Source organism: Mesoplodon mirus, assembly GCF_964341445.2.
Source record: "Mesoplodon mirus genome assembly, chromosome: 8".
NCBI lineage: Eukaryota > Metazoa > Chordata > Mammalia > Artiodactyla > Ziphiidae > Mesoplodon > Mesoplodon mirus.
Window position 1 is genome coordinate 38,505,417 of NC_138984.1, and position 16,000 is coordinate 38,521,416.

Genomic DNA, 16,000 nt, shown 5'->3' on the forward strand with positions numbered 1-16,000 from the left:
TCTTCTCAGATCTTAAAAATCTGAAGGCAAGGATAAAGACTCCTTTAAAAATAAGCAAATCCCAACAGAGAAGAGACTGGTGGTTGCCAAGGGGGAGGAGATTAGGAGAGGGATGGATTGGGAGTCTGGGATTAGCAGATGCAAACTGGTATATACAGAATGGGTAAACAAGAAGGTCCTACTGTATAGCACAGGGAACTCTATTCAATATCCTGTGATAAACCATAATGGAAAAGAATATGAAAAAGAATGTATATATATGTATAACTGAGTCACTTTGCTGTACAGCAGTAATTAATACAACATTGTAAATCCACTATACAATTAAAAAAAAAACTCTGGAAATACATAGAACATACTTAGAAAAAAATATATAAGCAGTGCAACTTAGGAAAATCTGCTCTTTAGGCAGGCTAAGAGGATGCCTCTCTCTACCACAGAGATTCAAGTAAGCAAGTGTGTAGAGATCCCAACTCTAAAGCATGAAGGGAGAGCCCTGGAAAATGATGTACAGCAGCAGGAACTGAACTGGCCTGTGAGATTCAGGAGCTGAGTGCTGATGCCTTTAGTTTAACCACAATCTTAATTTCAAAACTTGAATAAGTCTGAACAAGCCAAATATATAATAGGTTAAAAAAAACAGTTTAAAGAATACAATGTATTAACAAGCAAACTAGTTTTAGTTTTAAAAACAGTTATCTTTAAAATTAAATCCAAAAAGTTCAGCACCATGTTTAAAAGTTTTGTTTACCTGCTGGGAAAATATTTATTGCTATTCAGAAGACATGCAGCACCATCAAGTGTGTGTCTAGTATAGTCTATAGCAGGACACTATAAAAGAAAGGATATAAAAATGCATCAACAAAGAGCTCTACCTCTAAAATTAGGTATATTTATTACTTAAGCGTCTTATTCCAAAAACCCTGAGCATAGTCTAAGAAAAAGTTCCTTACAGTATCAGAATGACTGTAAAATTCAATGTTATGTCAATAAATAAGGCTTTATTATCCCTTTCAACTATAATACCTGGCTTCTAGAAAATAAGTGAATCAGTCCCCCAATTTCTCACTCTCAATATTGTACCTAGAAGAAAACAATGCTCAGAGCTGGGAAGAACACCTGATTATCTAATCTAACCCTCTGGCTTTACATATGAGGAAACTGAGGCTGATCAGTTTGCAGAATATGCACAGGTTTCTCGCCAGATCTTAAAAGTCTATAGGCAAAGATAAGGAATACTTCAAAAAACAAGCAGTCCAACTTAGGAAAGTCTGCTTTTTAGGCATGCTGTCTAAGAGGAGGCTGACTCTGTTGTAACGACAGAGATTCAAGTGTAAGCAAGCATGCAAATATCCCAACTCTGAAGCATGACAGGGAGAACCCCTGAAGAATGATGCACAGCAACAGGGACTACCCTTGACTATTGGTCAATGACTTATGCAAGATGATACAGCTAGGAAGGACTTAAAAACCATAACCCAGATACACGGATTCCTAGTCCACTGATTTATACTTTACCAAGTGGCCCAGCAGCCTCTTTCACTTCACAAATGTCTCCAGAGATCACTGCCTCCTTACATCTTAAAAAGCATGCCTTATAATGTTGCTGGTACCCTGTTACCAATCTATCAGCTCTCTCAAAATTTTTCTTCCTTTGCAATTTAATATGAAATCTGAAGTTCCTTTATATTTTAATAAACCTGTCTTACCCTATTTCATTTATCAGAAACAATGAAACCTATTTGTCTCATGGCAAATCAGCAAACCTATTAAAGGAAAAATAAAACTGTCAAGTAATTCTCCTCATTCATTTCTTCTGAGGGCAGAGAGGGAGAAGCATCAAAAGAAAGGAAGACTGAGAATGAACCAGGGAATGAAGAAGGAAAAAATAAACTAGAGAAAGAAATAAAAATGACTCTAGTTCTACCTAGTAATTAGAGTATTTTTCAACTGTTGAGAATGAAACTGGTGTTTAAAAATGCTGTAACTACTAAATATGGCTTAGTATAGTACATGGCAAATACATAAAGATTATCTAAATCAAAAAAAAAGTATTTTTCTAACTATACATCCACAGGAATTTATAGCTAGTAGACTCACTGCCTAAAATAGGAACATGAGCAGTATTTACTGAAAAAAGTATCTTTCTCCATGTATATGATTACAGATGACTTGGTCAAAAACAAATATCCCAAGTCACTGTGTTTCTCATTCATACTGGTCATTTGGGTGTACCATGGGACACTTTTACAACCTTTAAGTCAGCATGGAAATATAATGCGAGCTACACATTTAATTTAAAAATTTCTAGGGACTTCCCTGGTGGCGCAGTGGTTAAGAATCCGCCTGCCAATGCAGGAGACACGGGTTCGAGCCCAGGTCCGGGAAGATCCCACATGCCGTGGAGCAACTAAGCCCAAGTGCCACAACTACTGAAGCCCACGTGCCTACAGCCCATGATCCACAACAAGAGAAGCCACCGCAATGAGAAGCCCGTGCACTGCAATGAAGGGGAGCCCCTGCTCGCTGCAACTAGAGAAAAGCCCACGCACAGCAACGAAGACCCAACACAGCCAAAAATAAATAAATAAATTTATTAAAAAATAAATAAAGTGAGAATAATGCATCTTTACTATTTGCCAAAATGAAACTAGCTTTTTGGATTCAGTTTCCTAATTGGAATTATCACATCATTTACTATACTATGTAGCCAATTTCAGTGAATTATCAATGAAACTGCTATGATTTTCCCAGATGTAGAATGATACACAACCTTAACACTGCTTCAATTTATTAACTCAAAAAAAGTAACACCATGAGTGAAGTCAGTCTTAAAAAATAAGTACTATTAGCTTAGACAGGTATCAGATACCTCTTATTTTGGAGAATTTGCCTTTTCAAACAAAAGAACATAAAATATTGATTTTCCAACTAGGGAATTACCTGTCTTTAAGCCTTAGAGGTCTGTCAATATAATGATCACTTAAAGGTCTATAGTCCTACAGCACAGGCCTAACTTAACTATTTTCAATGAGTCAATGTCAAGCAAAAACTAATTACTACAGATTAAAAGGGAATGCAGATCAAGGGAAATGCAATGCATAGTTTAAACAAACCAGTTGTAAACGACACTTTTGAGACAACTAAGGAAAACTGAATGTGTACTAGGTGTTAGATAACATGAAGGAATTATTTAAAACAAAAAATGTTCTCTAAAAATTGCTACTTCCTATACTCTCACCTTGACAAAAACTAAAAATGGAGAAAATAACATGAATAAGTTTTTCAAGGTAAGACCAATTATGGAGAGGAAAATCATTATAGTAGCTTTCAAATAAGTAGTAAGAAATATTAATGAAATGTAGAGAAAAAATATTGACCTATAAAGTTCAAAAGTAACATTTCTATTTGACAGCCTAAGAATCAACTAGTAATCACCAACAGTTATTCCTATCAAAAGAAATTAAGACTAAACCAAAAATCTGAACTGGTGCATCTCATCCATTACACACCATATGACAGGTGTTATTCTGTCATAGCCAGTGAATCATAAGTTCTAGCCCATTCAATTGTCCAATTATGAAAAATGATACTATACAAACAAATGGAAAGGTACACTGTGTTCATGGATTATAAGAATTATTACTGTTAAAATGACTGTACTACCAAAAGCAATCTACATATTCAATGTAATCCTTATCAAAATACCTATGGCATTTTTCACAGAACTAAAACAAATAATTTTAAAATTTGTATAGAAACACAAAAGACCCCAAATAGCTAAAACGATTTAAGAAAGAACAACAAAGCTGGAGATATCACATGCCCTGATTTGAATCTATATTACAAAGCTACAGTAATCAAAACAGTATGGTACTGGCACAAAAATAGACATAAAGATCAATGGAACAGAATAGAGAGCCCACACTTACATGGTCAATTATCTATTACAAAAGAGGCAATACATAATGGGGAAAAGAGAGCCTCTTCAATAAATGGTGCTGGGAAAACTGGACAGCTACATGCAAAAGAGTCAAACTGGATTACTTTCTCACACCATATACAAAACTAAACTCAAACTGTATTTAAGACTTAAATGTGAGGTGGGAAACCATAAAACTCCTAGAAGAAAACATAGGCAATACACTCTTTGACAATCAGATTAAAAAATGGGCAGAAGATCTGAATAGACATTTTCCCAAAGAAGACATACAGACAGCCAACAGACACAGGAAAAGATGCTCAACATCACTAATCAGGGAAATGCAAATCAAACCACAATGAGATATCAACTCACACTTGCCAAAAAGACTATTATTGGGGACTTCCTTGGTGGTCCAGTGGTTGAGAATCCATCTTGCAATGCAGGGGATGCCGGTTCAATCCCTGGTTGGGGAACTAAGATCCCATATGCCGTGCAGCAACTAAACCCGCTACAACTACAGAGTTTGTGCGCTCTGGAGCCCGCATGCCACAACTAGAGAGCCTGCATGCCGCAACTACTGAGCCTATGCACTCTGGAGCCTGTGCACCACAACTAGAGAGAAGCCTGCACACAGCAACAAAGAGCCCGTGTGCCACAACGAATGATCCTACTTGCCGCAACTAAGACCTGATGCAGCCAAAAAATAAATAAGTAAATAAATATTTTTAAAAAGACTATAATCAGGCTTCCCTGGTGGCGCAGTGGTTAAGAATCCACCTGCCAACGCAGGGGACATGGGTTCCAGCCCCGGTCTGGGAAGATCCCGCATGCCGCGGATCAACTAAGCCCGTGCTCCACAACTACTGAGCCTGCACTCTGGAGCCCATGAGCCGTAACTACAGAGCCCATGTGCCACAACTACTGAAGTCTGTGTGCCTAGAGCCCACGCTCTGCAACAAGAGAAACCACCACAATGAGAAGCCCACACACTGCAACGAAGAGTAGCCCCCACTTGCTGCAACTAGAGAAAGCCTGCACGCAGCAAGGAAGACCCAACGCAGCCAAAAATAAATAAATAAAATAAATAATTTTTTTAAAAAATGACTATTGTCAAAAAGACACGGGCTTCCCTGGTGGCTCAGTGGTTAAGAATCCGCCTGCCAATGCAGGAGACACAGGTTCGAGCCCTGGTCGGGGAACATCCCACATGCCGCGGAGCAACTAAACCTGTGCACCACAACTACTGAGCCTGTGCTCTAGAGCCTGCGAGCCGCAACTACTGAGCCCGTGTGCCGCAACTACTGAAGCCCGTGTGCCCTAGAGCCTGTGCTCCACAACAAGAGAAGCCACCACAATGAGAGGTCCACGCACCACAACCCACAACTAAAGAAAGCCCGCACATAGCAATGAAGACCCAACGCAGCCAAATATAAAATAAATAAATAAATAAATAAATAAAATTTTTAAAAAAGACACAATTGGCTATACTCCAATATAAAATAAAAAGTTAAAAAAAAAGACTTAAAAAAAAAAGACAACAAATAAGTACTGATGAGGAGAAATGGGAACCCTCACGCATTGTTGGAGGGAATGTAAATTGATACCACTATAGAAAACAGGATGGCAGTTCCTCAAAACATTAAAAATGGAACTGCCATATGAGCCAGTAATTCACTCCTGGGTACTTTTCCAAAGAAAACAAAAACACTAATTCAAACAGATATATGCACCCCCATGTTCACTGCAGCATTATTTACAGTAGCCAAGATATGGAAGCAACTTAAGTGTCCACTGATTAGATGAAAAGATAAGGAATATGTGGTATGTATACACACTGGCATAAAAAAGAATGAAATTTTGCCATTTGTGACAATATGGATGGACCTAGAAGCTATTAAGCTAAGTGAAATAAGTCAGAGAAAGACAAATACCATATGATTTCACTTACACGTGGAATCTAAAAAACAAAACAAATGAACAAACAACAAAACAGAAGCAGAGTCATAGACATAGAGAACAAAGGTGGTTGCCAGAGGGAAGGTAGGAGGAGTGAAATAGGTTAAGGAAGATTAAAAGGTATAAACTTCCAGTTACAAAATGAATGAGTCACACAGATGAAATGTACAATATGAAGAATACTCTCAATAATATTGTAATAATTTTGTATGGTGACAGATGGTAACTAAACTTATCACGGTGATCATTTTGCAATGTACAGAAATATCAAATCACTATGTCATACACCTGAAACTAACACAGTGTAGGTCAATGATAATTTCAATTGAAAATTTTTAAAAAGATACTAATCACAAGAAACCCTAAAGTAGCACTGTACCAATGACCTTGCAGCAAAGAACTCTAAACCAAAGGGCAAAATAAACAGTGACCTACAAACTCAAAAAATTTGTCTACCACTATCTTAAAGAGATTAAGGTTATGATGATTTTATTAGTCATTCTATTTCATAAATTCTCACCTCTTTTGGTGTTTTATGAGCTGCACAAAGAAAAATCCATTGTTCAGTTGCTGTCATCTGAGTGCATGTATCTGGATGACATTCACTCTGTTAAAATAGTTACATTTATTAATATGTAAAATAATAATGAAAAAGTTTATCATTTGAGTTGCTACATTTCATGTAAAATTCTAGAATAAATTAAAAATTTGGGTAAGTCTTTGTAAGCACATTAATTTACAAAAACAGAAAAAAAATCAGAACTTTCAATTATAGCTTTAACTTAAAGAAAATATTACCTGAAGTTTGACAGCAAGTCCATTTAGCTCAAGACAGAATTGCCTAAAAATGTAAATATATAAATGAAAAGTCTTATCCTCCATATTATTTTTAGAATATTAATTGTAAAAACAGAATCCCATCAGTACCATCCTTCCTCCCTCATCATCATTATCAATACCACCTGAACTTACATGGCACATTCCTTACAAAGATATACACATTAGTAAACAAAACCCAAGACTAACAACCCTAACAATAATGTTCAATATCAGAGTTCAGTGAGTTGATTACTGTTACACACTGGAAATTGGTACAATTTTTCTGAGAAATACTTTGAAAATATTTACCAAGACCCTTACAAAGTGTATATTTTTTAACTAAGTCATTCTCCTAAGAATCTATTCTAATGAAATAATCAGAACTGCCATGTAGACATATGTACAAAGATGTTCACTGAAACTATATACATAAAAAATTTCTTTGAAACATTATAAATGATTAGCAATTAGAGAGTAGTGAAATGTTGGTATTACATAAACATACAAAGGATATATACTTATATTCACAGTAAGATTCCAGTTATGTAAAAATTCATGTGTGTGTACATATCTGTATACAGATAATCAGAAGAAAGACTAGACGTTTTATATTCCTATATATTATACAGGTTTTATTCTGATTACAAACCACATGCTCCTTCTAAAAACTCCAAACAGGACCAAATACAAAATGTAAAACAGGAAAGTCCTCCGTACTTCCATGACCTCTTCCCGAAAGATAGTTACTGTTTACATGCAAATCTGATTTCCTCTGGATAGATTAAAATATATTGGAATCATATCATACACAATTTCATAACTTGCTTTTTTGTCACTTAATAGATCTTGGGCATTTTTTCATGATGTACTTTCCCTCTAAAATTGTCAAACTGAGAATTATAAAGCCTAGAACAATGCTTGGATTGTTCTTACAATACTTAAGTGCTCAAAAAATATTTTTGAATAAATGAAAAATGGAGCAAATTACATGACATTTAGATCATTTTTAGACAGATTTGCTATTTGATATGAAAAGACAATTAATCCTTTATGTCATAAAGATATTTTATGTTGTCAAAGTACTGAATGTGTTCCCTCTAAAAATCTATCAAATTAATCGCTATGTTTCCCCATCAAACAAATGAATACACTTTGGTTCCGCAAATATGCAAGGCTAAAACCTATAATTAGAAGATAAAAAAAAGTTCCAAAAGAAAAACAAAAAACCCAAAACACTGCACATACGTGAAAGAAAAACTATATTTATTTATTTATTTATTTATTTATAACATACATTAAAATAGAAGAAAGCAAATTAAAAAACAAGGGTCAAATTTTCAGTTGTCTATAACTGTACTTCCTTTCCAGATGCCTAATAATAATGCTGTTCTTAGATTATACAAATAACACTATTTCTGAATCACCACATAGTCCTCTACTGCCCCATATCTGTAAGTTGCATGTTATGTGCTTCTGAGTTGTTTTCTACTAAGTGGTAATAAAGACAAGTGGTGATAAACAAGTTTCTCATCTAGTCCAACCTACTTATGGCCAACAGGAAAATTAAGCTAACTGACTTGTCAGTGCTATAGGTACAATCTGTGGCAAACAGTGCAAACCTAACAGCTTCAAGTTAATTCAGTATAGGACTAACACACATAGTTATGCAGCTGAAAAGACAAGCCAGAGCTGAAATCTAGTCTACACTCTAGTCACTAAGCCATGCATACTAGCATGGGATTGCAGCCGCTCAGAGGAAGGGGCATCTTTTCCTAATTACAAATATTCAGTAGGGAGTAGTGGGAGATTTGACTGAGGTCATGATTCAATTCTCATTAACATCATAATATAATCAACTGCATTAATCAGTAACAGCTAGTATTAAGCCTCAAATCAGTAACACTAAGCACATGCAAAAAGAAATCAAGCTGCTTTTAAAACTCTTCTTGCTCAACTATAAAGATGTATACACTATGGGCTTCCCTGGTGGTGCAGTGGTTAAGAACCCGCCTGCCAATGCAGGGGACACAGGTTTGAGCCCTGGTCCAGGAAAATCCCACATGCCGCGGAGTAACTAAGCCCGTGAGCCACAACTACTGAGCCCACATGCTGTAACTACTGAAGCCTGAGCACCTAGATCCTTTGCTCTGCAACAAGAGAAGCCACCACAATGAGCACCCATGGCAATGAAGAGTAGCTCCCACTCGCCGTAACTAGAGAAAGCCCGCGCGCAGCAACGAAGACCCAACGCAGCCAAAAAATAAAAATAAATAAATAAATAAAAATTTTAAAAACTGTATACACTATAATAAAGAGACAAAAGAATATATATGTCATATATAAAACATAAATTATACAAAACAAAAAAAGTGGTTAATATCAAAAAATCCCAAAAGTAGTTAACAATAGCACCAGGACAAATGGAATATGAATAAGAAAGATTTTACAAGTTTTGTATAATGCATATTTCATGGTCTAAGTTAAACAGGGAGGAAAAGGTTTTTCTTAGATCTGAAATAAAAACCTTATAAATTAAAATGAATCCTCACTTTTTAGGAATTATGCTTACAGTGAAAAAAACATGCTTGCTTATTTTCATCATTAATCCCATAGGTAAGGAAGTAGTTATTTTCAAAGCTGATTAAAAAAAGACAGAGGATATATTATACTAAAGTGTTCTCTATATTTATAAGAATGGCATAACATCTACATACTCATGCTTTCAAATATCATGCATCGAGATGTATTAAAAAAAAAAAAAACTCAATCAAGTAGTCAATTGACTTGCCCAAGAAAATGGCAGATTACAAAGAAGTCTCAGCATCCTGAAACTGCTGAACGGTTATGACAAGACACTGTCTTAACAATATCTAGACAAGCCTATAGCATCAAAACAAAACAACAGAAAAAGTACCTTGTCTACAAATTGAGGCACTCATCACAGGAAATATGGTCTAATTTATTCAGGAAAAGTCATATCTCTACCCCACCTTATTATCTAAAAATCAACTCAAAGTAACAAACTCTGATGAACACATATCTCATGCAGCATCCTCTATTTTTAATGTATCAACTCATCCTAGCTCCCATTTACAATGGAAAGTTTATAACTTCAAGAAATAACCTAGTAGCTTCAGAATACAACTGCTTCTAAAGTTAACTCATGATTCATTATAAATCAATTTTCTCACTCAAAGGATATTATGAAAAGCTCTAAAACTCCTTACTTCAGGATTATAATTAATCTCCATTTACCAAACGAAAGACTGGAAGTTCACACTAGTTACCAGGTAACTCATCAGCTACCAAGTCTAGACTAGGACCTCTAGAGAGAAATAAAGTAGGTAAGTAGTAGGTAGTAGAAATGAGTAGGTACATGGAAATAATGCATCTGTGATTAAATGATGTGATTAAGGAAAACCATGTAAAAAGATAATAAGGCCCAAATCCATAAATATAGAAAACAATGAGAAAATAACAACGTTGAAAACTTTATAACTTGAAAACATAAAAGCTTTAGAATTTTGCTTTTTGGTCTGTAGTTAACTAATTTAATTTATGATTCGTAATCATCATTAATATTAAAGGTTATTTTGTACTACTAGGAGTACTATTACTATTTTGATACATAATAAAGACCTACCTTAAATGTTCATACTTCCATACACCTTCATCTTGGCCTTCAGGTGGTTCAAGAATTTTGTCAATATTGGAACAATCTGCTCTTATGTTCTGTTGAATATACTACAAACAAAGAATTTTTTAGTTAATTAAAATATACTACATGGTAAATCTTATGAGACTTACTATTGTTTAATGGGTACAGAGTTTCAGTTGGGGAAGATGAAAAAGTTCTGGAGATAGAGGTGGTAATGGTTGCACAACAATGTGAATGTACTTAATGCCACAGAATCATACACTTAAAAATGGCAAAAATGATAAATTTTGTTATATATTTTTTACCACAATAAGAAAAAGCAAAGTAAACACCAAACAAGAAAATCCAAAGAAATCCATGCCCAGAGGTAATCAAACTGACAAAAACTAAAGATAAAGAAGCCACTGGGGGTGAGTGTGTGTGTGTGTGTGTAATGAATCCAGCGAAAAAAGAGACACATGACCTATAGAATAAGGATTCAAATGAGTGCAGCTTTCTCACCAGAAAACATAGACGACAGGAGGAAATGGCAGAACACGTTTAAAGTGCTGAAAGAAAAAGAACTGTCAACCTCTGTATCTAGCAAAAATACCCTTCAGGAATGAAGATAAAGATATTTTCAGATGAAAGAAAACTACGGAGGTTTACTGAGCTCTGCCCACCAGAGCAACAACCAACTCTACCCACCACCAGTACCCCCCATCCAGAAGCTTACATGTATTTAAATGATATATTTAAAGTGATGAAAGGGAAGAAACTACAACCAAGATTACTCTACCCAGCAAGGATCTCATTCAGATTCGATGGAGAAATGAAAAGCTTTACAGACAAGCAAAAGCTAAGAGAATTCAGCACCACCAAACCAGCTCTACAACAAATACTAATGGAACTTCTCTAAGTGGGAAGCGCAAGAGAAGAAAAGGACCTACAAAAACAAACCCATAACAATTAAGAAAATGGTACAGGGACATACATATCGATAATTACCTTAAACATGAATGGATTATATGCTCCAACCAAAAGACACAGGCTCGTTGAATGGATACAAAAACAAGACCCATATATAGGCTGTCTACAAGAGACCCACTTCAGACCTAGGGACACATACACACTGAAAGGGAAGGGATGGAAAAAGATATTCCATGCAAATAGAAATCAAAAAAAGTTGCAATAGCAATACTCATATAACATAAAATAGACTTCAAAATAAAGAATGTTACAAAAGACAAGGACACTACATAATGATCAAAGGATCAACTGAAGAAGAAGATATAACAGTTATAAACATATATGCACCCAACATAGGAGCACCTCAATATATAAGGCAACTGCTAACAGCTATAAAAAAGGAAATTGACAGTAAAACAATAATAGTGGGGAACTTTAACACCTCACTTACACCAATGGACAGATCATGCAAACAGGAAATTAATAAGGAAACACAAGCTTTAAGTGATACAATGCACCAGATTTAACTGATACTTATAGGACATTCCATCCAAAAACAGCAGATTACATTTTCTTCTCAAGTGCACACAGAACATTCTCCAGGACAGATCACATCTTGAGTCACAAATCAAGCCTCGGTAAATTTAAGAAAACTGAAATCATATCAAGCATCTTTTCTGACCACAACGCTATGAGATTAGAAATCAATTACAGGGAAAAAAACGTAAAAAACTCAACACATGGAGGCTAAACAATATGTTACTAAATAACTAAGAGATCACTGAAGAAATCAAAGAGGAAATCAGAAAATACCTAGAGACAAATTACAATGAAAACACGACAATCCAAAACCTATGGGATGCAGCAAAAGCAGTTCTAAGAGGGAAGTTTATAGCTATACAAGCCTACCTCAAGAAACAAGAAAAATCTCAAATAAACAATCTAAACTTAAACCTAAAGCAACTGGAGAAAGAAGAACAAAACCCAAAGTTAGTAGAAGGAAAGAAATCACAAAGATCAGAGTAGAAATAAATGAAATAGAAACAAAGAAAACAATAGCAAAGATCAATAAAACTAAAAACTGGTTCTTTGAGAAGATAAACAAAATTGATAAACCTTTAGCAAGACTCATCAAGAAAAAGAGGGAGAGGACTCAAATCAATAAAATTAAAAATGAAAAAGGACAAGTTACAACAGACACCATAGAAATACAAAGCATCCTAAGAGACTACTACAAGCAACTCTATGCCAATAAAATGGAGAACCTGGAAGGAACGGACAAATTCTTAGAAAGGTATAATCTTCCAAGACTGAACCAGGAAGAAACAGAAAATATACACAGACCAATCACAAGTAATGAAATTGAAACTGTGCTTAAAACTCTGCCAACAAACAAAAGTCCAGGACCAGATGGCTTCACAGGTGAACTCTATCAAACATTTAGAGAAGAGCTAACACCCATCCTTCCCAAACTCTTCCAAAAAATTGCAGAGGAAGGAAAACTCCCAAACTCATTCTATGAGGCCACCATCACCCTGATACCAAAACCAGACAAAGATACTACAAAAAAAGAAAATTACAGACCAGTATCACTGATGAATATAGATGCAAAAATCCTCAACTAAATACTAGCAAACAGAATCCAACAACACTTAAAAATGATCATACACCATGAGTGGGATTTATCCCAGGGATGCAAGGATTCTTCAATATACGTAAATCAATTACTGTGATACACCATGAAGAATAAAAACCATATGATCATCTCAGTAGATGCAGAAAAAGCTTTTGATAAAATTCAACACCCATTTATGATAAAAACTCTTCAGAAAGTGGGCATAGACTGAACATACCTCAACATAATAAAGGCCATATACGACAAACCCACAGCAAATGCCATTCTCAATGGTGAAAAATTGAAAGCATTTCCTCTAAGATCAGGAACAAGACAAGGATGTCCACCCTTGCCACTATTATTCAACACAGTTTTTGAAGTCCAAGCCATGGCAATCAGAGAAGAAAAAGAAATAAAAGAAATACAAGCTGGAAAAGAAGAAATAAAACTGTCACTGTTTGCTGATCACATGATATTATACATAGAGAATCCTAAAGATGCCACCAGAAAACTACTAGAGCTAATCAATGAATTTGGTAAAGTTGCAGGATACAAAATTAATGCACAGAAATCTCTTACATTCCTATACACTAACAATGAAATATCAGAAAGAGAAATTAAGGCAACAATCCCATTCACCATTGCAACAAAAAGAATACAATATGTAGGGATAAACCTACGTAAGGAGGTAAAAGACCTGTACTCAGAAAACTGTAAGACACTGATGAAAGAAATCAAAGATGACACAAACAGACAAAGAGATATACCATGTTCTTGGATTGGAAGAATCAATATTGTGAAAATGACTATACTACACAAAGCAATCTACAGATTCAATGCAATCCCTATCAAATTACCAGTGGCAGTTTTTACAGAGCTAGAACATAAAATCTTAAAATTGGTATGGAGACACAAAAGATCCCAAATAGCCAAAGTGGTCTTGAGAGAAAAAAACCAAGCTGGATGTATCAGACTCCGTGACTTCAGACTATACTACAAAGCTACAGCAATCAAGACAATATGATACTGGCACAAAAACAGAAATATAGATCAATGGAACAGGATTGAAAGCCCAGAGATAAACCCACACCCCTACGGTCAACTAATCTATGACAAAGGAGGCAAGGATATACAATGGAGAAAAGACAGTCTCTTCAATAAGTGAAAAAAAAAAAGGGGGTGGGCTTCCCTGGTGGCGCAGTGGTTGAGAGTCCGCCTGCCGATGCAGGGGACACGGGTTCGTGCCCCAGACTGGGAAGATCCCACATGCCACAGAGCGGCTGGGCCCATGAGCCGTGGCTGCTGAGCCTGCGCGTCCAGAGCCTGTGCTCCGCAACAGGAGAGGCCCGCGTACCACAAAAAAAAAAAAAAAAAAAAGTGGTGCTGGGAAAACTGGATGGCTACATGTAAAAGAATGAAAGTAGAACACTCCCTAACACCAGACACAGAAATAAAATCAAAATGGATTAGAAACCTAAATGCAAGACCGGACACTATAAAACTCTTAGAGGAAAACATAGGAAGAACACTGACATAAATCACAGCAAGATCTTTTTTGATCCACCTCCTAGAGTAATGGAAGTAAAAACAAAAACAAATGAGACAAAAAAAAAAAAAAAAGAAAGATAATGAAACTTGAAAGCTTTTGCAAAGCAAAGGAAACTACAAACAAGACAAAAAGACAACCCTCAGAAGGGGGGAAAATATTTGCAAATGAATCAATGGACAAAGGATTAATCTCCAAAATATATAAACAGCTCATGCACCTCAACATTAAAAAAACAAACAACCCAATCAAAAAATGGGCAGAAGACCTAAATAGACATTTCTCCAAAAAAGACATACAGATGGCCAAGAAGCACATGAAAAGCTGCTCAAAATCACTAATCATTAGAGAAATACAAATCAAAACTACAATGAGGCATCACCTCACACCAGTTAGAATGGGCATCATCAGAAAATTGACAAACAATAAATGCTGCAGAGGGTGTGGAGAAAAGAGAACCCTCTTGCACTGCTGGTGGGAATGTAAATTGATACAGCCACTATGGAGAACAGTATGCAGGTTCCTTAAAAAACTAAAAACAGAATTATCATATGATCCAACAATCCCACTACTGGGCATGCACCCAGAGAAAACCATAATTCAAAGACACATGCACCCCAATGTTCACTGCAGCACTATTTACAATAGCTAGGTCATGGAAGGAACCTCAATGCCCATCAACAGATGAATGGATAAAGAAGATGTGGTACATATATACAATGGAGTATTACTCAGCCATAAAAGGGAATGAAATTTGGTCATTTGTAGAGATGTGGCTGGATCTAGAGACTGTCATACAGAGTGAAGTAAGTCAGAAAGAGAAAAACAAATGTCGTATATTAACGCATATATGTGGAACCTAGAAAAATGGTACAGATGAACCAGTATGCAGGGCAGAAACAGAGACACAGATGCAGAGAACAAACGTATGGACACCAAGGTGGGAAAGTGGCAGGTGGGGTCATTGTGGTGGGATGAATTGTGAGATTGGGACTGACATATAACAATAATATGTATAAATCAGATAACTAATAAGAAGCTGCTGTATAAAAAAATAAATAAAATTAAATTAAAAAAAAAAGGAAGCTAAGGAGAATTCCTAGTCAGCAGATGGCTCTAAAAGAACTGCTAAAGAAGTTCTTCAGTTAGAAGGAAAAAAATAATACCAGAAAGAAACTTAGACTACCAGGAGCAACAGCAATTATATTAATATCTGGGTATAAACATATATTAGACCATTCTTCTCTTGATCTTTAAAATATGTTTGGCAGATGAAAGCAAAAAATATAATATTGTCTGGTGGGGTTTTCAATGTATGTAGATGTAATATAGATAACTAAAGCATAAAGGAGGAGAGTAAAATGGTCCAAATGATGATAGTTTCTACATTTCAATTGAAGCAGTAAAATATTGACTCTAAATAGACTGAAAAGTTAAGCATGAACTTAGTAATCTCTAGAGCAATCATCAAAAAAACTATATGAGATACAATCAAAGTTAGAATAAATTAAAATAGAATACTAAAAATGCTCA

The 16,000-nt window shown here is 35.5% G+C and overlaps 1 protein-coding gene across 3 annotated transcripts in view; it reads right to left on the reverse strand.

Annotated features, from left to right (window-relative positions):
- The window catches only part of LOC309809542 (MOB-like protein phocein), a 40,006-nt gene that overhangs the window by 2,916 nt on the left and 21,090 nt on the right, over positions 1-16,000 (reverse strand). For all 3 annotated transcript variants that reach the window (XM_082630722.1, XM_082630720.1, XM_082630719.1), the window contains 4 exons: positions 10,344-10,444; positions 6,680-6,722; positions 6,402-6,488; positions 752-831 (listed from right to left, as the gene is read on the reverse strand). In XM_082630722.1, the coding sequence (XP_082486848.1) occupies positions 752-831; positions 6,402-6,488; positions 6,680-6,722; positions 10,344-10,444 (311 nt within the window). The remainder of the gene's footprint in view (positions 1-751; positions 832-6,401; positions 6,489-6,679; positions 6,723-10,343; positions 10,445-16,000) is intronic.